The following is a 27,139-nucleotide window of genomic DNA, read 5'->3' on the forward strand; positions in this document are numbered from 1 at the left end:
GTCCATTTACCATTTATCTATGAAAAAAATGTTAAAAGAACATTAATTTAGTGATTTGCTTTCTTGCACTTGTAGATGCTGTACTTTCAACGAATCAATGCAGGGCCACGAAAACAAGAAACAATTGATGCAAGTTGTGTTAAACATGCATTTATGACAGATTTTCCTCAAAAAAAAAATGTAATTTGAAGATGAATTTTGTAATGACCACTAGTCTTTGGCTTGCTGCTGTGTCCTGGCTGTGGGCTAATCAGCAGGATCAGCTGCACCTGGGCCTGGTGCACTCTGGCCTACAAAGATCGGCTGGGTTCCCTCATTCACTCTCTCAGCCTGACCGATGCTTGTTCCTTCAGTTATTTATGTTAGTGCACTCCTCAACACTTCACACAACATAATGCTTTCACACACCCACACTCACCACTGATGATACAGATTAAACACACTTCATAGCCCTGGTTATTTGTTATTTACCTCGTATGTGCAATAAATTATTGTTTTTTTTTAGTAACTTCTGACTCCTCCCGTCTTTTGTCATTGCCCACGAGCCGGGTTATGACAATTTCCAAAGATTATGCATTGCAGATTAAACATGCAGTCCTAAAGCAGTTGAGATAGATTTATAATCTATCCAGAAATGTCAGACAATGAACACACCCTACAGCAAGGATTTATTTGCAATTTTTAATACTTTTTCTTGAATGATTACACAGATCCTTGAGTCGAGTAACAGAAAGCAGAAGATCCAACTCCAACAACTCTTGACAATGTTCAAAAACTGGTAAAGAGATTTTTGTTCAGAAAACCTTTAATCGTTAATAGAATTAGTAGTATGACATATTTCAATAAATATTTAGATATATACAGATACAGCAGAAACGGTACATTCTTTTTTTCTCTTCAAATTGCTTCACATTTTTTTGTACAAGCCAAAATATCTGCCATTGTATTTATATTCATGCAAAATATTGTTTCTCAGATTAATGAAAAATAAAAAGGATTTGCTGAACTTTTCTTTTTTTTTTTTCATCCTGCTTTGATGTGCACTCTCAGATTATAAGCGTCGTAATGAGCATCGTAATCTTTGCAAATCAAACGGGTGCACTTTGTGCCAATACACAATAGAAGCAAGTAAAGCAAAAATTAAGGCCATTCCAACTTGTGCAAAGAAAATAAATAAATAAATATAATAATCATATTCATGTTTCCTTAAGTTCACAGCAGTTTCAGGAGTCACTGTATCTTTCCTTCCTCCCTGTGGGGCATCAGATTGTACAATACATACAAGAAAATACAAGAGACTCAAACAAAACCCCAAAAATCAAGAGAATCATCAACAAATCAAACCATGCTACTTTAAAATCCAGTTCAGAACGTAAGGATTTATAAACGTCCAAAAACACATCCTTCATTGTTCAGTCTGTATGCACTGTAATGCAATATAAAGTATTTACCTCTTTATGAACCCCTCCCTCCCCCGACCCGATACAGTATTACAATGATTAATACAATGATGTGAGGCCTATGACAAAGCTCTATAATGACTATGATACACACAACACCCACGCCTGAGGAAAAGGTATGAGTCATGTAAAATGGTAGTTGAATGAATGCATGATATGCTTATAGGTCCTCGTTTTTTTCAGTTGCATATTCAACCCCCATATGGCACGAGAAGATATGTATGCTCTAGAAAAATTGGACGACTGCTGTTGGCAAAGAGGCTGATGGACAAAAGTGCTTCTGACTTTTTTTTCCAGATGCAGTGTCTATGGCACAGAAGGACACAAATTTAAGATCGTATTAAGACCAAGATGTCTGATGTTTCCAGTCACGTTTAGGCTGTGATCAGAGAGGAGGCTAAGCTACTAATGGAGGGACTCAAGATGAGGATATGTTTTATTGTTAATCTTCCTTAAATTCATACATATACTGTTACATACAAGATTCATTTTATCTGCAACAAAAGCAGGACAAAGAAAACTTTGGGTAATTTTTAGGCTTTGTAGATTATTAAAAAATTAAGCAAGATAATCCTAGAATTAGGCCACACAGACGCTTTCTGAAATTTATGCTGCTAGCATGATATAAAGATCACAAAGGAAGGAGTTAATTAGAGACAAAAAAAGTAAAAGCACATTAACTACTTGTGAGAATTTGATTTTCTCCCTGACTTAGCTTTGCTACTTTTTTTGTTGTAATCAATTGGCGATATTCAGAAGCTAATTTTAGTGTTAGCTTTTGAAGAAAAACTAAGGACATTTTGTTGGAGCTTGATGGGAGAAGGACCGCAAAGAAATGATTGAATGTGGGATAAAAGAGAAATACCAACTGCAAATTTACTACCAAGCAAACTACAGTAAATAGCATGTTGGCTAAACTTTGACCAGAATAGTAACTTCCCCGCTTACTTTTTTTTTTTGCCTTTTTCCATGTGGGTAAGTGAATATTAGAAAGCTAGTTTTTGCATTAGCTCCTTGCTGCTTTTTGGGTAAAATAAAGGTAATTTTGTTGGAGCTTCACCTGTTTTGCTAGCATGACAAAGTATTGTGATATTTTATGTCTAGCAAGCTAAACAGCATGGCTAACCTTTTGGCTAACTGAAGTTATAATTAATAGATATCATGAACTCTGTAAAGCATCAGAAGTTACACCATCTACTTGCTACTTGGTCAGTATGCTATTTCAGTTTTAGCAAGCTAACCTAAACGCTCAAAAGAGTTGAAGACTTTAAGCGTTCACCATGGGATTTTATGTAGGCTAACTCCAGAATTTGTTACTTTTCTCGAATTAAATGAAAACTAAAACTTTAATTAATTAATTTAAAATAATTATTCTCTTCAGTGATCATGGCCTAAATGATATTTTCATCACTTCCTGGAATTTATATAGTGAATTAAATGCAGAGTTTATGGGATGAAGAGTTTCTATGGCACTTCCTCTATAAACCATGCTGGGTTGTGAATATATGTGCGTGGCATAGCCCTTCAGATAAGTCTTGCACACACTTTCTTATAACTGGGTTGATAAAAGTAGTAGTATAAAATTTATATTGGGATGAATTAAATTTTAAATATCTCTAATAAACACATAGTGACGACACACTATGGCACATTTTTACTTTACTAACAAGTAAAAACTGTGCATGTATGAGGGGTTTGGTGGGCAATCCAATAAAATAATCGGCTTTCTTTAAAACAAAAATAAGAGGGAAAATGATTTTTACATTTTCATCTTCTTTAGGAAGTTAATCTGGCAAACTCAACACTGCATCTGGCAAACACACTAAAATGACAAATTGAATATGGTTGCACATCCTGCAACATTGCATGATTCACAACAGCAGAAAAGGCAACGGAAACTACATCAAACATGAGAAACAAACAAAACAATCTTTGGCTTTGCTTCAAAACCAAGTTCATCATGGGCTCAGACATTTTTAAAACAGATACATTTTCATTTAAATCATCATTGCAATCAACAGTTGATTTGGACTGGGACTGACCCATGTTTTCCCCGTATGTGATGCTCCAAGATGACCAGTCTATATAGAGTCCTCCAATGACTTATTGTGAATACAAACACATTTTATGTTTCCTGTTTTGAAAAAACTCTTTCCTCAAACTTCTCGGTCAAAGCGCAGTAAACTGTTTTATTTTCAACTCTTAAATCTGTACGACTGAATTGAATTTCCACAGACAAGATGGTCCAACAGTTGCACTGCATTGGCTCCTTTAACAGTTAAAGGACTAGTTAAATATTGAAAAATATAATTATTTACCGTCTTTCAGAGAGGCTGAGTAGAAGATCTATACCCTTCTCATGGAAGCTTAACAATGAATCAGATTTTGGAAGCAATTAGCCTAGCTTAGCATAAAGACTGGAAACAGAGGGAAAAAGCTAGCCTGAAACTTTCCAACTTCAACAAATATGCCTACCAACAAGTCCATCCATTCATTTACATTTATGAAATAATATTTGCTTATTTATTTGTCTCTCTGTACACAATACTAAAACAACTCATGCTAAGCTAGGCTAATCACCTCCAGACTTCTTTGAGCTAAACAAGATTGAGATCATGTTTGACCTTCTCTTCGTATAAAAATCTACGTCACAGAAATATTTGTTAAAGTCAAATTTGATTTAAAGAATTAAGGGCTGACAACCATGAGACAAAAAAATCTATAACACAACAAGAAAATATGATGTGCTCATTTGAGTATGGTGTTGCTTTGCTACAGGACTGGAAAATGATTTTTTTAACCCTCTTCCATCAAAACCTCTAAAAAACGTCTTCTACTTTTTTGTTAGTTTTTTTTTAGGAATAAAGCACTTTGGGAGTTTTCTTGTAACTGAATCAGACGTGACAAGATGATAAGATGAAACAACCATCTTTACGAATAATAGAAGAACATAATTAAAAATGTTCGCACTTTCTTTCCATGTTCTGAGGGCTCAAAGGTTTGGATCAATCTGTCTGCTGCGGATTACTTTTTTAAAATATCTTCTGGTATAATAATCTACATGCACTTGACAACTGTTGCTGGACAGTTTGCCATTGCATTACTGAGTTTTGAACACGTTATCTTCTACATTACTCCAAAGAGACCAAAAAGTTTCAAAGTAGTGGGACGAAACAAAACTCAGATGTTGCCCTTTTGAGTTGCTCAAAGTAGGTAAAATCATATTTGCATATACTAATCATTGCATAGAGAAGCACAGCGCAAACTAAAAGAGAAAAACATTGTCTGATAAATCCAAAATCAACCCGACTGATCTGATGAATGTTCAAATCTCATCCAACATGACAAAGTGAATCCTGCTGTTACGCTCCATGTGCACGATGTCGTAGCTTTTCACAAAAGTTAAAGTTTGCAGCTACAGTTGATGCATGTGAATGAGATGGAATTACAGATAATTAAGGTATAACAGGTGCTATAATCTGTTTAATTGACTACATATGTCCTCTCAGCTGGGGAAGGGTGGGGTCTCACATTAAGGCGGGGTCAAAGCAAGGAAGCACTGATAAGATGTAAACAAATCTGTGGTTCAGTCCTGATGAACACAACGAGGAAAGCAAACAAGGATCTACTTTTTTTTTTTACTGAGCCAGGATCGATTTCCTCTTTTGAAAACAAACTCATGTCTCAGGGATTAAAAAACCCAGAAGAAGCCTGTGAGTAGACGTCAATTGATACATCGACTGACGTCTGATTTTCCCCCTTCCTCTTCCTCTTGATGAAAAAGGTCGGAGCTGCGGAGCGCCGCACAGCCACAAGCTACATGTTTACTTGGCACATAAATTAAGAAACAAACAGATGCATTATGAAATAAATTATGGACAAATAGAGGAACACGTTGACCACAGATAAATGAGATATTTTGTCTCATAATCCTCACCATCGCTAGTCCGGTTTTTGATCATTTTTTTTTCTCTAGTCCAGTCCTGTAATTGACAGCAGCAGCAGCAAGTGTCTCTGCAAGTTCAAGGTTTTGTGGTGTTGGTGGCAGGGGGGGAGGAAAAGCGTTGAGGAGTGCTTGCAATACATGTTTGAAGCAAATCTAGATATATAGAATGCGCGATCCTTGCGTCGCTTTATTCAAAGGAAGCACCGATCCCCCTTCCTTCTTTTTTTGGGGTGAAAAATCCCTCTCTTCCAGATGCCCACCTGTGGAAATAAAGTTCTTTTTTCATCCATTTATGATAGATATGTGAATATACTACACTGCTGTATGCTTCTCTTACATCCCCCACCCCGTCCCAACATCACTTTTCATATAGAATTATATATCTGTCTTCACACAAAAAAACAAACTAAAATCAAATACAAGACCCTTTACAAGACTCTCTAGTCTTCGTCTTCTTTCTCTCCAGTCCGTCCACTCCCACACAGTTCGTTGGGTGTGCCTGCAAAAGTTTGTGTTTTCATTTTTCATCTTTTCATTAATATATTGCCACATTCATATATCATGCATTTTACTGCATTGCTATTGCACTGGTCCGGATTATTCAGGAGGTGTAAAGAGACGGATGAGGCTGGGATTTTGAGCAGGAACGGAGAGCATAAAGGGAAAAGAAAGCAATAAATTTCTCAAAGAATTTCTAGTGGTTGTAAGGTAGGGTAGGGGTGAGGTTGGGGAGAGGCTGGAGGGACTGCCACAAAAAGCAACACATCCTCGACCAAAAGAGGAAGAGGATGAAGGAGGAGGACATGAAAAGGTGAAGTGGTTGGAGTGAAAAAGGTTGCAATGATATCTCCTATTGAAGTCATCTCTCTCTCCGTTTCCTCTGTTTTTGTTCCCTCTTCGCACTGTCCTCACCCTCCTCCTCCTCTGCCTCTCGACTACTGCTTATGGATGTCCTCGCTGCGGATGATCTTGTAAATGATCCAGTAGAAAATGTTAAAAATGAGGAAGACGAGCGGGAAGGCCACACGGGACACCGTGTCGATGCGCTTGGCCCGGCCGATGAACAGCTTCTTCATCTCCTCGATGCTCTTCTCGGGCGCGGCCGAGCCCGAGGAGGCTGGGGCGTTGTTGTTGTTGCCCTTGATGGCCATGCCGTCTTTGGCCTGCAGGCAGGCGGGGCCCATGCCGTAGCCGGGGAAGCTGAAGCGCCCTTCACCTGTCTCATCCTCCTGCAACACAGGCCAAGACTCAGGCTGTTAGGAACCAGAGAAAGACGTTACTGTTGGAGGTGTGTGTGTGTGTGTGTGTGTGTGTGTGTGTGTGTGTGTGTGTGTGTGTGAGTGTTTGAATGTGTGTGTGAATGTAAGTGTGAAGGTGTTGGAGGTATAAGCACATGCAGATGCTGCAGGTGTATTTGTGTACAAGAGGTCAAATCAATTGCAGCTCACTTAAGCACAGAAGCGAGACACAGACATGAAATCAAATATTAAAATGACGTGAAGTGATTATTAAACATGATGATTTAAATCAGGAACATCTGTATGGCTCTGAATAAACTAGGAAGCTGCGTTTGCTGTAACCCTATCTGGAGTTCATTCATGATTCCAGTGTTCTCTGTTTTCATGTTCCCTGGTTCAGAATTCATTATATAAAACATGCAGTTTTCCTGAATTCAGATATTGAAATCCAAACACATATTCTTTACCCTTTAAAATGAATGTTGGACATCCATCTCATTGTGTTCTTTTTCAATTAGTACTGCAAAGATAGCCCTTTACAAATAAATAGCTCATAATTTTAATAAACACAAGACCCTGAAAAACATCCTGTTGCATCGCAAGCATTTTAACAACAGGGAAACCTAAGTTTAATACTCTGCAATGGTAAAAGCATACTTTGTCTCTGAGCTCTGTAAGAAGAGACAGAAACCACAGTAGAAGTTATTTAAGTGATATTCAAAAAACATTCAAGATGGTTAAAGATGTGTCATCTAAATCCTCCTCATGTTTCTTCATTCAGAAAAAAAACAGAATCAAACCTGCAGCTGTTTTGTGTTCACAGCAGAAAATAAAGATTGACATGACATTTATGTTGTTGCTGTTTAAACAGAGGCACTGCTTTCCAATGGTCAGTCGTGTCTGATTTATTGTTATTTTGAGTCCGCATTTAATGAAAGATCGCTGAGTGGATTTAGTCTCCATTTCTCAAGACTTAAAGGACTGTGAAGAAGAAGAGCAAAGCTTGCTATTTAATCCATAGCTTCCTCATGAAATCAGCTTAATACCAGCTTATCCATTCATCTTCACACAGTTTAGAGTCACCAGTTCCCCTGAATTGCCTAATATATTTTCACAGTACAGACACGAGAAGAACATACAACCTGCACACAGAAAGTCCCAAAACAGGGAATTCATACATAATTAGCGGCTCATTGATCCCGCTCCATCCAGCACTGGGCGTGGGCCGATATCCCCTGTTAGTGGAAGTCATAAATACGAGCTGATTCTGAACACTGAGCCTGTAAAAAGAGAGTGACGGGGTGAGTCAGGGTTGGTTGGATGGATTGGATTGATTGACATGCGTTGTACCCAAGGTTAAGGCGTGTGCATGTGTTGTTTTCACCCGAGCATGTAGAGATATTGAAATTCCTATCACCCTGCCTTTTCATTACAGGAGACACAATGACTTCCTTATCTGGTTCAGAGACTCCCAACACAAACAGTGCGATGGGCTGAGAGACACTGAGTGAGTGTGTGTGTGTGTGTGTGTGTGTGTCTGTAAACTAATCAATTGCTCCAAAGTGCCCTTAAAAGTGAAACAACAGCTATGAAATTACAAATGTGCCAAACAAAAGGAGCCCTCTAATGAGACAAAGTCATAATTGTTAGGATTCACATTTTTGAAAATGTTCCCTGTGGGGCAGGCTATCAGCGGGGAATCTTTCCAGTGCATTGTGGGTAAGGAAAAAAAAAAAGGATAATTTCTTGTGTTCACAAGACAAGCAGGGAGGCAGCCGGGAGCGGGAGGAACTGTTGGCAGCAGGAGAACTTTTACGACTGACGCAAAACCTCTGCAGCAACAACAAATCAAGCAGCCAGTGAAAAAAAAAAAAAAAAAAAAGAGGCGGCTTCGCTCTCTTCTGTTAGAACAGCTTTAAGTCTTCGGCAGCATAAGAACAAAAAAGACAAAATATATCACCACAAAAAGGAAAAACATGCTAACGTTTACCAACTCAAATGTAGAAAGTTTAAGATATCATTAATATCCAGATCAGACGGTCTAAAAGTGGAGAAATATCTTACATTTGACGGTTTGTATAGCATTCATATGAGTGTAAACGTGCGTGCATGTATGTCAGAGTGTGTATATGTTTGTGTATCTGTGTTGGACCACCAGGTATAGATCCATTTTTAGCACCCCATGTCCCTGTTCTGTCCTTGCATCCACACCAACCCATTTATTATTGTTAATACATGTATATACACACACACACACACACACACACACACACACACACACACACACACGCACGCACGCACACACACGGACACGCACACGCACACGCACACGCACACACACACACACACACGTATGGGGTGTCTCCACATTAGCCGCGATGCTAGCCGACCTCTGCCCGTCCTTCAGTGACGCCGCTAAACTATTACAGATGCTCGGCTTTATTCTCACTGCCATGTGATTAATGTGGAGGGCGGAGAGACGTGAGGAGGAGGCGCAATGAGGAGGCACAAGGGAGGGAGGGAGGAGGAGGAGGAGACGTGATGAGGGAAAAGAAAGAGAGGAGGAGAACAATAAGGGAGGAAGCCCTGCAGCCTGACAGACAGTGTTCAGGGTAAAAATAAAAACCTCACAGTTTAAGACGTCTGAAATGAAACCTTCACACTTGGATTGCTCAGGTGATTCATTACTTTTGTGCCTAATTAGAAATTCTTCGATTAACGCAGCAGGGACTGAGCCTGTGCTATCCGTGGAAATGTGGACGGATGAATGAATGATGGATGGATGGATGGAGCGATGGAGGGAAGGACGGAGGAGATAAACAGTGGAGGGAATGAGGATTTGCCCTCCGGGTTGGACATGTGAGGCGATTTATGGCCTTGCTGGAGGATGAAGCTCACTTCTCTCACCCTCTTTCCTTTCCCTGTTGCTCTCCTTCCCTCCATCCTCCTCTCAATCCTTTTCAGACGGCTTCCTGCATTTGCAAACCTCTTGGCTTTTCTGCACATAGAAATGTGTACAGTGATGATTTTACATTTAAAAAAAAGCCCTGAAAAAAACAACACCCATACTCATTTTTTTGACAAGATCCCTAAGGTTCAACCAACAACAACATGTTGTGTCACAACGTTTTAACAGCTAGTTGGCTACAAATAACCTTATTGTTTCTGTCCTGCAGCAGCGGATACATAAACCCAAATCAAATCCATCCGGAAATCAGTACTTTAGTTACAGTTTGTTTCACATACACAGAGATGCAGAGAGGATGCACAAGTCTGCACTTACAACACTGGCCAGGAAATACTGAGACTGAACAGTTGCACTGAACATTGTTCTTTGACTCAGCGTCCTTAAAAAGGGACGATTCAAACATGTAAAGAGAGTTCATTTGGCTTCAAGAATTTTCCCTGGCAGAATAAGCAGAACACAAAAAGCTGCCACAATAAAAATGTCCATAACATGTTAATAGATAACACTTTCATTTCTTCACAAAGCTCCGTTTTGTCGGCAAAGGCTGGATGTTAGAAATACTGAGGTCAGAAGCCGAGGCTTCACCGGGTCATTTTGAAGTCACATGAAAAAAATCTGTAGCTTTAGGGATCGTCCCTGATCGTCACAGACACACTATTAATCCAGAAAATCCAAAATCTGACAAAAATCAAGGAAGCCTTGCTTGATATTAAACTGTGCACAAAACCTTGGAGTTAAAACAAAGATCTCTGTTTTCAGATGAAATCAAGTTAAAGAATTATTCTTCAAGGATATATGAAAACAACTGATATATATAACTTCTTCCCCACTAAAGAGAACCTGCTAATACACCATCAGAACCATACACAGCTTTCATCTTTTTCCTCTTTTTCCTCTTTTATTAAATAGACATTTCAGATATTTCTATTATGAGATCAGATATCAGTTGGGTTGAACTGCTTCACCATCATTTTGTCCTGTGGGAAATGATCAAAATAACGGACGGAACGTCTCTAATTTGGAGACAATAAATGTTTATAGTCCTGAAGCAATAACTGCAAAATATCTTCTGTTATGTTTTATGCTTTATTTAAGTTGGCGTCTACAAAAGGACTTTGAAGTGAATGAAAGGATAAGAGACAGAGGATAGGGAAGACAACACTCGAGCGAGAAATGAAGAATCAGAGACAAAAAAGAATTGGAAATGAAAGCAAGCATCAAAAAACATAATGGAAGAGAAATACGGAGATGAAAAAACTAGGAAGAATTAAAACTGTGCGGAGAGGTCGAGTAAAAATAGTCTGTGAAATTGAGCTGGGGCGATGGAGGTAGAAAAATAAATGAAATGGAGAGAGGAAAAGGGGAAAAAGGAAGCAGGAAGAGCTCTTAGCTCACTCATCCATCATGCTTTCCTCTCCCGATTGAAGCATTTATATCTGTGCCTGCGCTGATGTGATTAATCGAGCAGATTAGCAGGAAGCAGCGAGCGGACTGCGACAGGCCTGCTCTCCTCCGCCGTCTCCTCTGCAAATATTACCCTTGGATACTTGTTTTAGAGACCTGCATTTACATAAAACACGATCAGGAAAAGGTGTCAGCCCAAACTAGCGCCGGCATCAGTCTCTCCTGAAGGAGACCAGAGGAGGAATTCCTCCGCTTGCGTTCCGCTTTATGATTTCCCTCCGAGAAGCAATTCCAGCCGAGCGGTGGGGGAGGAAGGAAATATATTAGAAATTTGCCTGTGCTGATGTTTTTTTTTCTTCCTGGTGGATTCATCTCAAACCGTCCTGCACCCTCTCTCCCTGTTTCTCCTTCTGTTCTCTCTGCTTTTAAGGCTGGTCGAGGTTTTTTCTGGCGTGTTTCAGTATCCATACGTCAGAGTGAAAGGATTCTGGGCAGCCGAGAGGAATGAATGAGCCAATATGGGTTTTAAAAACGACATATTTTGGTCCCATGCTTGACTTACACATTATATTTTAAAACAGATAGAAACGCTTTACTTGAGTCACCTCTGGTATTTCATGTTTGCATTCATCATTTTGAATATAGAGCTTGGTTAGACTGATATGAGCTGCGGAGGACAATATTTCAAACCACAGGAAGATGTCCAGATCCATCTACAGAGCCATCGTGTGATTGGGTTTTGCATTCAAGCTTGAATTTGAATGCATCTAGGACAACATATTTGTGTTCAGTCATGCACTGAAGAGGAGATCGGAGGCTGTTTGGTTCCTCACCTTGTGTATGAGTGTAAATACCTGAAGCAAATCAACTGTGACTGGAGCTAAGAATGCCGCAAGCATATAAAACGGTTTGCAATCAATTCCACTTTTTGCATTCTGATAAATTTTGAAACCAGGGCACTTTAAACAAAAACTAATTCCTGGCCTTAACTGCTTCTAAAAGAAAGATTTGGTATTGCTACAGTCAGGCTGTAATGGCTGCAATGCAATCACTGCAGGGAAAACAAAGGGCTTGTTTTTGCCCCTGACAGGCTCAGTGGCAAAGAGTTACAGAAAGAATCCCTACAGCGCAGGACATTTTTGTTAAATTGCCCTATGGTTCTCTTTAACAGCCATTTCAAACCCCCAGAAAAGACGAGATGCTGGTCTACCACTGCCTCTACCATTTAGTTTTTCTTGAACTATTGTGTGACTTCAGCATTTTAAATATTTATTGTGGACCCATCAGGTCTCACAGCCATCACATTTGTGTTTTTGGCGCTGCTGTAACAACTGGTTTTGGATGTGAAAAAGTTTTACCTCTGTAGGAAGTTATTAGCTCTTTTTGTGTGCAAAAGAAAGATAAGGCACAAAAACAAAGGTAGATATGTAGAGACACAATGCGCAGGTGTCACAAAAGAAGCCCAAACTTGGTCTATACTGCAAAAAAACATTAAATTACTGCCATACGCTTTCAAGAGTACTTGTTTATGATCTTTTTTTTAAACCAAAATCAGAAGAGTGACAGTGAAGTGGTCTGAAATCTTCCAGATGATTGGACCTCTGAACCTAGTTTTCCATTCTAAAATGTTGGCGGACACTAAGAAAAACAATCTGAGCCAGGTTGTACAGTAAATATAAGCACATTTAGTAGATGTACCTTTATTAGGTGCATTTGCCACAAAGGATTGTGCATCTTATACAGCCGTCAGGTTCTTAAAGTCATTAGAACCCATGTACAGTCGGGCCCAGGCTTAAAGATATCAGATAACCTTGAAGGACAAGCACATCCGCCTCATCCTGTAGGTTCATGCCCTAGGTTCATGCCCGGTTTGTTTTCCCATTGTCTCTGTTTGAAAAAGACATATGCGATCACAAGTGTTTCCTGGTTCGATGCCTTGAGTGGTGAATTACATTACAGCTCATAGGATTTCAGCCCACATGAGAAGACTAGCATCAGCAGCTTCCATCGAAGAGACCCCCAGAGCCTTTTACATGAAATGAAACAATTTGTAAAGATTTTCAATCATTTAATAATTTCTGCGTCAAATGATGCACCCTGAGATGATGTATAAACAGTGTGTTTCTGATGGCTCCTCAATATGTTTCAGTTTCATTTACATCTGTATTTGTCAGGCCAATTTCTTTTTTAAGAAAGAAACATATCACTGTTTCGAAACAGGTCAATATATGACATAAATTTGCCTTTTTGGAAACATTAGCAGGGGTCGTTATTTTGCCCAATGATCAGGGAACTTATTTTTTGAAATACTGACTCCTAATAGTAACATTTTCCTAACATTAACTCTTTAAATCTAGTCCCTCATCTAGAGATTACATCATTTTCAAAACATGTAAGGGCATTGTTTTGGGTTCTCTATCCAGCATTCCACTCGTCCGTCCCTGCTTTTCTCTTGCTCCTCCGTTTCTATCCACTGAAGTCCCCGGTTGCATTAAAGCGTGCTGCGTTAATGTCTCTCGCTCATCAAGCCGCTGACCTGGAATGATTATCCACATGATCTGCTGCACTGCTCCTTTTCTCCCTCTCCTCTTTCTCTTTCACTTTCACCATTTGATCTAAATAACATTTCAGGGGAGCCGCAACACCTTTAGCTTCATGCATGAAATCTGACGTATAAATGTCAATTTGGACTCACTTCAGCTTAATGTAGAGTTAAATTTAGCTTCTGATGGACACAAAGAAAGAACCTTTTCATGCCGAGAGGGAGCACACATGAGCTGTTTAAGACCAAAACCATTTCTCTGATTTATAGTTTGTAATTTTATTACATTTTATCCAAAAGATAAGCCAGGGAATGTTACATATTTTTTTCTTTCAACAAATCCAATTAAATGACAGAAAACTATGTTTTTCATTTAAGTCTTAAAGGTCCCATATGAAAGATATCTACTGAAGTCAATAATAAAATGGCCTTACATATTATCGGATATGACAGAGCTCGGCTTGCCAGGCAGACGACAAACCAAAAGGTGTGGCAGCGATAAAAGTGGACAAGCTAACTGGTTCAGATTTATTTATTTATTGAATTAGGACAGTGCACATTATCAACATATCAGCAAATAGCATCCATGTAAATATGATGGAATTAGCACAAAAGCTACATTTAATCAGTAGTCTTAAGGCAGGTACCAACAAAAAACTAAAACATATATCATAAAGATATAACTGATTCTACTCAAACTAAAAAGCCTCGTCATTTTTCTAATAAGCTCCACTAGCAGAAACGTGGTCAAACTAGCATCAATATTGGAGATGATTTTAAAAAATGACCGATGGAGAACTAGTTTAATACTGAAGCTTCAGTGTCTGCGACATAACAACCTGCATTAACATCGACTTGAGGGAGGAGGGTTGGAGCAGACATCTCCCTTTAATGTATTGAATTTTGACTGCAGTACCCATTTTAACCGCTAGGTGTCAGAGTTACATACTGCTCCTTTAACAATACCTAAACTTAAAATCTTAAGTTATTTTTTCTGAAAGTCTGGGGACTGGATTTTGAGTAAACATTACTCACTAAAAGGAAGTGAGGAATTTGTTGTAAAAGACATATGAGGCTTTGAATCACTCAAAGTACATTTAATTTGATGGATACATGGTTGGTTTGGTCTTTTAATGGGATTCAAATTAATGTGCATGTGCACATAAAGTTAAACTTAAATCTTTAAAAAAAAAAACGATCATCATGCATCTGTCACAATTTGACTGGGATGTGTAATTAACTTTTTACTTGAATTATTTGTTCTATACAACAACTGACAAGTGATTCTTGTTTTTTATCGTGGGTTTTTCAGAGTAAAGCTACCTGAACCCTTTTACTATCCTATCAGTGTACGTGTTTGGGAGAAATAAAGCTTTGCAACTTATATTTTAAACTAGTTAAAACAACTATGTGAAAAATTAATCAAGTTGGCAATGGACCTGTGATAAAAAATCTTAACAAAATAAAGTACAAATTATTCTGATGCCAGAAGAAAAAAAAAGAAAATCAGCACATTTGACATTCCTGCAAAAAAAAAAAAAGTGCCGACTTGTTTATTTTATTGAAGCACTGAAATAGTGATTTTTTGTTCCTCGGGCTGAGATTTGGGAGGTTTATCTGTGATGACGCTGTTGCTGTGTGAGCACTGAGCAATGCTCGCCCTTTTGCACATGAACTACACAAAGATCAAGTGTACAGTGGTGGCTGGCCGACAAATGCATAGTCTTGTCATGCCAGCGCAGCGGTCAGGATGGTAGCCACTGCAGTCACAGTATAGGAACAATGGTTCAAGAGAAATCCAAATGGAGTCTCTCCTTTTAGGGCCCAGGAAAAGCTTAATTTCAGAAGTTAACCAACTTAACTTCTTCAATCACTATGTTAATATCAATTTCCAAAGCTACTGTTCTTAACTGTTCTTTAAAGATCAAATAGGTCTGCCTTCTTATTTTGTCAGGTTTTTCGGAGGAAGATAATCAATTCTGAAGGGTTACATTTGATAAAATCTTGCACTTGTATCCCTTACTTTTAATAAAAACCACACCTCTATGAGGGAATCTTCACTAATCATAGTTTTTACAGTTTACACTTGTTTGTGTTTGCATGCATAAAATCATGCTGTAAGCTAAATAACAGAAGTAATAGTATCAGGAAGTCCTTGAGCCCAAGGGTCAACATTGAAGTCTTGTAAAATCATGCAAGCCCTGATGTTCAAACTAATCCAGCAGCTTTCCCGAGGATAATAAGGCCAGGAGGTCAAACATTCCCCCTGCTAACCGCTAAGCACATAAATATGGATATTAACATCAAGATCTGCAAGGTAAGAGCTCTCCCTCAGTCTGATTCATTAAAGTGATCAAACTAATGCAGAACACACAAGCTGGATTAAACAATGAGAGCTCTCACTCTGTCCGTTTAAGCACTGCTTCTCCGTCTAATCAGGAATCAGAGAGTGTGTGTTTCCTCTAGTTCACGGCCGACCTGTCAATCTGAAGGTTGAGTTCAGCCCGCGGAGATCACTGATCGCTCTCCCCGCTCCACTTCTTCAGGCCTCTTAATCCCCGCGCTCTCTTATCTGGCTGTGTTCTCAAAGCTGCCGAACACTCTGTGAGATCAAAGCATTTAGAGCAAACCAGCATGTAGAGCTCCCCACCCCCCACGTAAGAAAAAAAGAAAAGAAAAAAAAACGCCTAATCACAGCTAACGAGACGATTATAGGCGATCAATCAGGGAGCCTGTCTCCTTAATAAGGCGCTGTCATTGTAACACAGTGGGATGGAGTCTGCACACGCTGGCCTCTCCGGACACTTCCTCGAAATGTGCTACGTTTGTTTCCCAGAAGGCCGAGCGAGCCAGAAAAAGATCCGGATTCAGGGAAGGAAGCTTTTTGAAGCTCCATGTTGGCTCTTTGTTCCCTCGGAGGTGGAAGGACAAAGGCTTCCAGCTCTACAAGCTCTTTCTAGCTCCACGCATTGCTGCGTTTTTTTGAGTGTATTCAAATCCTAAATTTATTGCTTTGTTATGTATTTCTTGTTGTTGTTATTTTTACCATTAATCTTTCATTTTATGGCATCCATATCTGTGTGCATTAGTCTCATAATCCTTTGTAACAATCTACCCATTGTCAATCCCTTGTAAAGCACTTTGAACTACAATTTAATTAATCAAAAGGTGCCACATAAATATAGCTTATCTGATGGATTGATGTTGCTTAAAGAAATGTTGTGTACTTTTTTGGATGGTGCTTCTTGTGTAGGCCAGTAATTTCTGATGCATGTGACAGCAGTGATTGGATCCCAGAGCAGATGATTCCTCACAACTAACTTAATCTAATGAAAGCCTTTCTTGATCTGTAAATTTGCATTCTGCGCCTTGAAGTTCACAAACAGCTCTGAAGACAGCGCTGATTGAAATGGAGGCGAGAGGCAGTAATGTTCGCCTTCCTTTGATTTCCAAAGGGGCTCTCACTCTCTTTTTTTTTTTCAGCCTGGAGAGCTTGTCTGTGTTAAACAAGCCAGCCGCTGCCAGGCGGGCCTATCCTTCAAGGATGAGTGGCGCTATTGATCTGATCCCCTCCTGCAGTGGTTGGACTCCCCCAGCAGGGGGGGCTGTCACTCTGCTTCGATGCTCTGAGGAACCGGCTGTGTCTCTGTCTCTCCTCCCTCTCACAGGGATGCGGTATCTGTCTATTTGATGCCCTCCTGCTCTGTCTTTCTAATTAGACGGCCTTCTGCCAGTCCGATTGCTCCCGCTCTCTCTCCCGCTCTCATTCTCTGGACTATCAGTGTCACTAACGAATCAATAAAGCATCAGGGTAGAAACCACAGGAATCAGCACAACTGGGACTACTACAACTGCTCTGCTGCAGCTATACCTGCACTGCAACCACAGCTTCAACTCCACGTTGAAAGACAAACCAAAGTACAGACAGAGTGTGTTTATGTCCAAGCAGCTCACAAGCAAAAATGTGGTACAGCTTAAAATCCGGGGCAAATTTAAGCCAATGTATCAAATCAAACCCAACAAAATGACAATTCCCAGAAAAAAAACTCAACCAATGCTTCCAGAGCTTCCAGTTTCCTCTCACTACTTCAAAGAACAGTCTTAAAACAGCAAACATGCATCGCAACAGTCGCTTAAATCTTTAAAGCCCTCTCGGACATCTTTATACAGACTTATTCTGGAGACTTCCAGCTGTGAGCCGGTGCACCTCATGGCTATTCATCACTGGTACAGCCATAATCACAGGCAACAAATCCCTCTGGGGAAATGTCGCTCTAATCCAATACTTCCTGCCATCCTAACACAATTACCATACAGGATTTAAAATGTGTGCTAACCATGCTGGCAAATTCCCATAACACATGGCAGGCCACTCTGCACACCGTGTCTTTGCTAACACCAACAAAGTATGTAAGGTTCCTCATGCTTTAGTATCTTTTTCTTTAGATTTTAACCTTTATTTAGACATCAGCACAAGGGTCCTTATTTTAAAGACAACTCACTAACAGACAGGCAATATGTCAAAGGAAACATATGTCAAAGGAAGCATGGAATAATGTTGAAAAAGAGAAGGGAAAAAGTGTCTTGTGGAAGTTACACCCGCACAGATTCTCCCTGCAGCTTTTGCAAAAAACTCCTCGACGGGTACCAAGAAAGTTTGTACTGTCATTTTTTTCTAGGAAAACTTTTCAGGCAGGGTGCATCGATTAGAAATCAGTCCATTGACATACTGTCCACGCCAGTGAGAAGTGTTGCTGTTTGCATTTGTTTTGACAGCAAGAAAGCTTTCAAGAACTCCCTGATGCGTTTCATCATAGATTTGATTTTGCCATGTAGAAGTCTGATACCGGCCTAAGTACACAAGAACTTTTGTTTTGCAGGGGCATTTCAAATTGATATAAAATGGCAACTTACGACGGCCAAAATTAGACTGTGAGATTTCTTATGTGACAGACTTGGCTATCTAATCTCAGGCTCCATCTACATTCAAATGTTTGTTGATTTACACCGCACACTTCTTCACCTCCCACCATGGCTCAGAGGATTGAGCTTTACAATCCAGCATTTTAAAGCCCCTATAACTGAGAGCTTCTGAGAGGCTTCTGATCCTGTTCTTGTTTGAAAACTCGGGAGCTTGCATAGTATTGAGTACAGGGAGAAACTAATGTATTTAGAAACCTTTAGGCAGACAGAAATCATTCACTTATTGGTTTGGACTTATTTGTTACGAGGTCTCCTTCTCTGATTCTTCTTTGAAATGTCACACTGTGGCTGAAAAAAACAAAAATAATGTCATTCTAAACTCGCTACAGATGCCCTAAGTAGACAAACATCCACACATTTGACTTTACTCATTTTTCCCATGATCACGAGAGTTGTTTTCTCAAGAAATTGACTCATTTATGGCGTTATCTTGAATTGTCAGCGCTGGTTTTTCCCATGAAAATGTGTTAATTCCACACAATCTCAACAAAACAGCTGAAATTAATTTATTATTTTGGGAAAACCAGCATTTTTTATTCCAAGATTATGACATAACAAAGTTGAGATCTCTATAAAACATCTTAAATGTACTTGTTATTAGAGGAAAATGGAGTAAAATTAAAAGTATCAATGCATGTCCTCTTAGTGCTTCCGTAGTCCACCGCTGTTAACTCAACATTAATTACTAACAGGTGCAGCTGACCTTATTGTCCTTGCTATCTAATAATAAGTCCTGCATTTTTTAACACTAATTTTCCAACTAAAAGTCCAACTTTCATGTAAACAATTGCCCTTTTTGTTTTGCCTGTTTCCACCAGTATGGGTATGGCCAGTGTGCGTAAATGGTCATATGTTATGGATTCTTAGCCATGTGAGTATGGCTGGTGATAAGCTCTGAAGTGTAGAAGTTCGGTCGCAGCCTGCATTTCCTTGGGAACGTAAGCTGTTTCTCTTTGCAGTCTTAATTCAATTGGGATTGATTGTTTGTCTGACAGCCCAGAGTTGTGCATTCTCTGCTGCATTCTTCTCCTATCTTTTCTTTAGTTTTCACTCAAAGAAAGGAGAGCTGGCAGTGTACAGCGGCGGCCTCTGTCAGATGGTTTACAGGTGCTGCAGGCCAGCAGTGACAGTTTCCTCTGCAGCGAGGTGAAACCTGACTGATAGCCTCTCGGAGCCATAATAGAGGGCCGTGGATCACATTAGACTCACATTAGAAGGACTGGTCGGAGAGGTTAATTAAGAACGTGAGGCGCCTGAGGACTGCCTCTCTCTCTCTCTCTCTCTCTTTCTCAGTGTGTGTTTTGGGGGTTTCACCACACTGGATTTATTCCTCAGCAGAGCACTGGGATTAATGGTGATGATCTCATTCAGGGGGCTCATATTTTTAATAATGAATTTCATTCTTCAGATTTTTTTATTTCCCCGGCAATGAAGCACAAAAAAACCAGAGGAGCTGAATTTAAAACTGTTTTAAAACTTTGGAAAGTTTCCTACATTAGTACAGCGTTATGCAAACTCTCTCTGCACATACATCAAAAACGGTCCTTAGAAGTCCTTCATGTTTTCAGATGACAAAAGAAAAGCTCCTTAATGTTTTGTAGCAGTGACAGTTCAGCATGAGTTTGAGATACTTTACTTCTTAGTTTGAGTTCTTCCTTCTTTAATTCATTAGAGGTATAATTCATACCTCTAATCCGCCACTTTACACATCAAAGGAATGATGCTTTTTATTTTAAGTCATTTATATGCCAAGTTATTTTTCTGATTTTAATCTATTATACAGAATATGTTAGATTAAAATATATTTTCACAGAAAAAAAAAAACTTCCCAGTACTTCAAAAAGTAAATATGTCTTCAATAAGAATCTTCTCTAATATTAATGCATCGTGATAATAATCCACTAGGGACTGATCCATCTACCTCTCTGCCAGAAACACAAAAAATCATATTTCTCCAAGTGTCCATATATTCCTTTAAAGTTGGACTTCTCAGAAATAATAAACCCATTTTTTTGTTACGCAATAATTCAATATGGCAGCTAAAGATGACCGAGAAGAGGAAATGCATTACAGGGTTGAGTGCATCTAAGTGCATCTTAAAACCGCAAACACCGCTTGATAATATTATTTCCCTCTTTAATGAACTGCACCACAAAAAGATGCCAAACACAGGGTACGTTTATGAATGTGTGTCACTTAAACCAGTGGTTTTCAACTGGTATAGCAGGACACACCACCCAACTACTTCAGGAAAAATTGCGACCCAAATTCCAGATATTTTTCAACCAATTGAATTTCTTTGATTAAAAATTGTGCAGTTTGCACCTCAGACGGTCCAAAACGTAATAGAACAAAGAAACAAACAAAAAAAAACATATTGACAAAGCGCTTCATAGATTTTGACACAAGATTTTTTTCCCGGCACACATTAACGACCCACCGAAAACGGCTTCCGACCCATCAGTTGAGAAACACTGACTTAAACCAATCGTGATCTTCATACATATCATTTTTAATCTTTTTTTTTTTTTTTACATTCAATAACAATATGACATACAAGAACATTAAAATAAGTAGTTAAAGGTCTAGCAATTTTCAGAATGACCCCCCCCACCACACCCAGCAGGAGCATTATGCTTGGGGGACTCTTTTTTTTCCAAATTGCCTGACAGTACTATGAGTACATTTCATATTTATTGTGTGTGGCTGTGGTGTGAAAAGGCAGAAGTAACCGGTTAAGTGCATTTTCACATACATTAGCCTCCTGTTATGTTATGCATAGAAAACCCCTCATGAATACCCTACACTGCGTATGTTATGAATAGTTACCTAAATTCACCTCCAGACAGAAAAAAACCCCTCAAACACGTGATGAAGGTCATTAAAGTGAAAAACACAGCTCAGGTGAAGTCATAAATTCAGCTTCTACCACAGGATAGAATTTTAAAAAACCTATCTGCCAGGAACTACTGATGTTATATAAGAAGTCAAAGACCTGAAATCCCCTTTTCTTTGATATGATATGAAGCAGAGACATAAATAAGGATTGCTTAACAACAGCAACAAAAATGCAGTCAGCTGTGAAGCGAGTAAGATGTTGACCTGGACTAAACAGTCAAACGCCTCTTTTATTAACAAAACTCAGATTATGTAACTGACCACCGGCCTACATTCACCTCTTGCTTGCATCAGATGAGCAGAAAAAAAAAGAAAAAAAAAAAGAACTATGCAAAAGGTTTGGTGCGCCAGATGTGGGTCAGTCCTGAGCCCGAGGTCCTCTCGCTCTCTCCTCCTGCTGTAGGGGGTGAGGGAGGGCCGAGAGACATAGAGAGAAGTACAAAAAAAGAGCGAGCGAGGCGGTCGGAGTTAACGTCTGATTCACCTGAAATGCAGCAACAGCCGGACCGTTAATCCATCTCTTCACCTCCCACCACTGCTCAGGGGATTGAGTTTTACAACAATGGGATTTAGGATTTATACTTATACTTTTTTTATCTGTACTTTTATATCTTTTTTTTCCACACAAACCTGCTCAACTCTACAACTCCTCGCTTTCCCTTCTACACTCTTGTTGCTACCTCATAAACAGCAGGGAGTATGGAGTTTTTGTTCACTTTAGTCACTACAGTATATGTCCAAGTGATACCGAGACTTTTAAAAACGGAATGAAATCAATTAAAAACACATCTGAGTTGTGATTTAGGGAAGGTGTTTCCCATCTTTGGCGTCAGGATCTTCTTCATGTAAGGGGTACTGAGATTACAAAAACAAGTATGAAAGCTTACAATGGAAGATTAAAAAAAGATTTCACCTCTCGAGCTGTTCATCATATAACAGGATTATAATAATCAGAAAGAGTTTACCTTGTAGTTTTGAATGATAGATATTCAGATCATAGACTTTAAAATGGAGGAAGGGAATTGGAAGTGGGAGAGTTTGGACAAGTTATTTTCAGGTTGTTCTAAAGAAAGCTGATGCCCACTAGCTTTAAAAAAAAAAAAAGCATTAAAGGTAAGGAAAATTTATTAGAAAAGTTATACATGTATTCTCCTTATAAGAAGCAAATAAACTGTTTCCAACAATAATTAATGGGGTCAGATAATGATTTCATTTGCTTCTATGTTTTTTTCTCTGTGTTAATTTTCAGGATTATGAGTCTAACCAAGACCATAGAGGTGTTCGTTTAGCAGGTAACTCTCTTGACTGAGCGTGTCCCAGTCATGAAGGCTCCTTTTAATCTAACATTTGGAAATTTGAGTCAACTTTATTTAATTTACTATTTTCAGCCAAATAAGATAAATTGGTCAAGTAATGATTAAAAAGTGACACTGATTTATTTGTTTTGAAAATAATCATCCTTCTGCAGATGACTGTAGAAACTTGTCATTTTGTCCAAACTCAAAATTCATTTGATCCCGACTGCTTTTTTTTTTTTTACCCTAAACTACATCAACCAGTTCCTCGACTTCCTGGCACAACATCCCAACTCAGCAGCACCTTTGTCACCTTACCAGCCTTGAGAGGACAAGAGGTCCTTGTAAGTATGCGAACACACCAACATGTTCACACACACTAAAACATGTCAAACTCAATCAAGCAGCTGCAGTCGTGGGAGGCACGAACACATGCCCTACAACACCAAAATGCACGACAGCACTCGAAAAGCACTCATGCATGTTCTTCGGCTCTATAGATACCATCTCCCCCAGCCCTGTCTCACACACACACACACACACACACAAATACACAAATACACACAAATCCAGGACTGTACGGATTGTTTACTGCAGGCTCATCTTTGTATTTCTTGTGGCTGTTTGTGTGGGAGGAGGCATGGAAAAAAAACAAACACACAAACCGGCAGTGTCACAATCAACCAGCACTTCAATATTCCCCACAGGCCTGACAGCTTGACCTCTTCTTCAATACAGCAGCCGGGGACTGATAACCCCAACCGGACACACAGCATTGATTGATTAAAAGCTTCAAAGAAGAAACCAACAAAAGAAAAAAGAAAGACTACAAATCTTGTGACACATCTAAACATTCCTCCCAGGACCAGACGACGACATTTTTTTTTACACATGTACACATCTGCACTTTATCTTCGTCTTTATCAGAGTATTCTTCTTCAGTTTGCAGACAGAAAATAAATAATGAAGTTATGTTTTTGTAAGTGGATGTATCTGTTTTTTGACTTCACAGCGGTAGAGAAAGATCGGATCATTCAGACTATAAAATAATTTTAATATGGAGCAAAGAAACACATTCAAAGACAGATCTGTGCAGACATGACCCTCACAAATACAAAATACTTTGTAGTGTCTGCCACATAACTTGATTCAGCTTGGATATTTTGTTTATGAGAATGTTTAAAGCAGGTGGAGTTTTAATAGATAGTGTATCAGAACTTTACTTTAATGCTTTTTATGAGCATTACATTTAACTTGAAGAGATGTTTTTTTTTCTTGAGGGTTGTAAGTGGTACTTATCAAGGGGGAAGCCCTTAACATGTAAAAAAAAAAAACCCAAAAACTAAAATGTGAGAATCCATGTTGTTGAATATTGGCCAGGCTCCATCTACTGAAGAGTATCAGGAGGTACAGTCGACAGAACCAGAAGAAGTACTCGCAGAGCTTGTGGTGAAAGTGATCTTTAAACGGCTGTGTCCAACATCAGACAGAAATCTGAAGTCTGAGCTAGATGTAGAAGTGACTTCTAAAAATTCCCACTTTGCAAGATGCTGACTTTGAAACACTATTGTGTTAAGGATGAAATAAACAGGACAGGGATCATGTCACAGGGATCAAAAACAAAGACTCCGTCGTACATAAACACACATGTAAATGATGAAGGTCCACAAACAAAAGTTCTTGTTTTTCTCCCTCTCCAAAACTGTGAATCCATAATGAGCGCCGTCTGTATTTGCTCTGCGGCTCAGCTTTTAATCTGCTCATTGCTCCTCCCATGAAACATTGATGCCCTGAGTTTCTGCCACGCGATGAGCTAATATCAAACACAGAGTGAATTTTTCAGAAAGACCTGAGGACAGAGGAGAGCAGGGATTTCTATCCAAAGCTGCAGTTTTGTTGTTTACAGTCTAAAGGACTCCACAGCAGGCTTAAAGTTTCATACGGTTAAAAGTATCAGAATTTCCAGCGGCATCGCCTCTCTTCGCTTAAGAAAAACAAACACTATTGTGGTTTTAAACTATTTGTTTCTCTCCTGTTTTGGTGGTTGGAGACATAAACACAAGTGTGGAAGAAACTAAGGCAACAACTGTTGATCTGTTTGTGTTGGACCATTGGAAAACTGAGCTTGCTCTGAAGAATCTTTTTTTAGAGGGAGCTAAAAATGAACATCCAATTCCATTTTAACTTGATTTTGTCACACCTCTATGGCATTTTTTATTCCAAAAGCTTGTCTCATTATCAGATATTCAGCACTTTTCCACATCTAACTTTCATATAAAACTCTTTAATTCAGCCGATACTTCTTTCCACAAGCCAAAAAAGAAAACGGTGGAAAGATTGAAAGCAACAGAAAGATGAGAAGTGTGATTGTAACTGAACGTATCAGACGTGAGCGAGTGTCTACCTTCATGTGTCGTCGCCTCCGTCTGAAGCGCAGAAGCTCCTTGTGTTGGCGGGCGATGAAGTTGACGGCGGCGTACTCCAGCAGAGCCGAGAACACGAAGAGCAGACACACTGCCATCCAGATGTCGATGGCTTTTACGTAGGACACCTGAGGAGGAGGAGGAGGAGGAGGAGGAGAGGGTTAGAAACATCTAGGTTTCAAAAAGGTTTCCACAACCATTGAATAACAGAGTAATGATTTGGTGCTGAATAAAACCAAGTATATGATGACTACAAAAACAGCGTATGGTTTCTCCACAGAGCATTGGATCCATCATAGCATCCTCCACTTCTGTCTTCAATAAGTTCTGCATAATTCATTTGCATATTTTTCTTCCGATGAAAACTGGAATCCTTCAAATGCACATTTGAGCTCTCCAGAAAAATGTGCATAAAACACATTCAGATAAAGCAAGATTACTGATGCATCTTTGTCCTTCATTAATATGGAAATGTGTAAAATCAAAGTGGTACAAAATGAGTTTGCCGACGGGGGAAATAATTGAGTAATTTGAAAGGATTATTTAATAATTGGATTTGCACAAAATGTCTATGTTTCTCTTGAAGTTGGAAGCATATATAATACGTGTGGAAACTAGTCCTTTTTTTTTTTTTTTTTTTTTTGCAATGCATACTGATATCCATGCTGAATTCAAAAGAAACTTCTCTGGGGCTGCTTCGACTTCTCTGTCAGGGGCAGCAGAAGCTTTTCTTATGAGTGCGTGCCGTGGGAAACAGTGGACCTGTCAGTGGAAAATGTGCACTAGTAACCGGAGAGGCGCTATTCACCTCCGAGTCACTGTGGAGCTGCCTGTGATCAAGGCACTGAAACCCTCACTGCTCTGGGCAGCTGACTTTGTGGCAACTTTCTAACCCTCACGTTTCTTTTTGCAATCATTGCTGCAAGCCTATATTTCAGGCCTGTGTGTATACAATGACTACAGTTAATAAGAGTACTTATTGGTACTTTTCGGGTCAAACGGACCAGGCCAAGGAGGAACAAGCTTCAACAGGTGTGAAAGCTCGCTAAGTTTAAAGTTCTGTAGTGGGTCCAATTAAAGAACCAGACAGCCTGATGTAAAGAAAAAGCCACAACAAAAAGAAGCAGCAAGCCAGTTGAACATCAGTAGCTAAAGAGTGTGCTGTGATGTTAGACGGACAGGGTAAGGACTGTACGGATAATAAGGGCTAAATGAAGTCTGGTTGGATCATTGTCTGATTGCTATCTATCCGCCAAGTACCATTATTCAAGTGTATTCACCCCAGCCTGTCATTACAACTCTCCATCTCTGCACGCAATTACAGCTGGAGCCTGAGAGGGAGATCCCTGTTCGTCTGTCACAGAGAGAAAACCCACAATCAGCCGTTTCAAACCCAATTATACTTCGACTTTAGATCACTTTCACAAACACACAATGCTTATCGCAGCCGCCCGGCCTTGTCGTAATTCGTGCTCATTTTGTGCCGAGTGTGATGCTTATGAAAACATTTATCTTTTACGAATGCCCGACTGATTCAGCCCCCCAGAGCTGCTGAGAACCGCTGAGGCCTAAACGGTCAACTGGTTCACTTGGTTTGATGGTCATCCAGGCAGAGAGAGAAAGAGGGAGAGAGAGAGAGAGAGAGAGAGAGAGACAGAGACAGAGAGACAGAGACAGAGAGAGAGAGTGAACTTCCGTTACCCCGATTTTAAATAAAATATGACTGTTCTAGAAAAAAACAGATAATTTAAGGAATTTAGGAAGCCAGAGCATTATGCCTTTAGGGGAATAGTTGGGAATAGCATTTTTAAATTGAGGCCCTTATTCTATATTATGAGGTTAAGGAAGTGCTCCAGTAGATTGCCCACAGTAATGGCTGCAACGTAGTTATCACTGGAAAATACACCCAAACAGAGTCAGTACATTTACATGATGTGAAAATGTGTTATTGTGCAAGTCCGACTAAAACTGGACTTTCAAAA

General features: G+C 39.5%; 1 protein-coding gene across 2 annotated transcripts in view; it reads right to left on the reverse strand.

Annotated features, from left to right (window-relative positions):
* Window positions 1-2,240: 2,240 nt before the first annotated feature.
* The window catches only part of glra1 (glycine receptor, alpha 1), a 124,575-nt gene continuing 99,676 nt past the window's right edge, over window positions 2,241-27,139 (reverse strand). For both annotated transcript variants that reach the window (XM_020649725.2, XM_065958747.1), the window contains 2 exons: window positions 25,139-25,285; window positions 2,241-6,635 (listed from right to left, as the gene is read on the reverse strand). In XM_020649725.2, the coding sequence (XP_020505381.1) occupies window positions 6,342-6,635; window positions 25,139-25,285 (441 nt within the window). In that variant the 3' untranslated portion in view covers window positions 2,241-6,341. The remainder of the gene's footprint in view (window positions 6,636-25,138; window positions 25,286-27,139) is intronic.

The sequence above is a fragment of the Labrus bergylta genome, chromosome 9, assembly GCF_963930695.1.
Source record: "Labrus bergylta chromosome 9, fLabBer1.1, whole genome shotgun sequence".
In the NCBI taxonomy this organism is placed as follows: domain Eukaryota; kingdom Metazoa; phylum Chordata; class Actinopteri; order Labriformes; family Labridae; genus Labrus; species Labrus bergylta.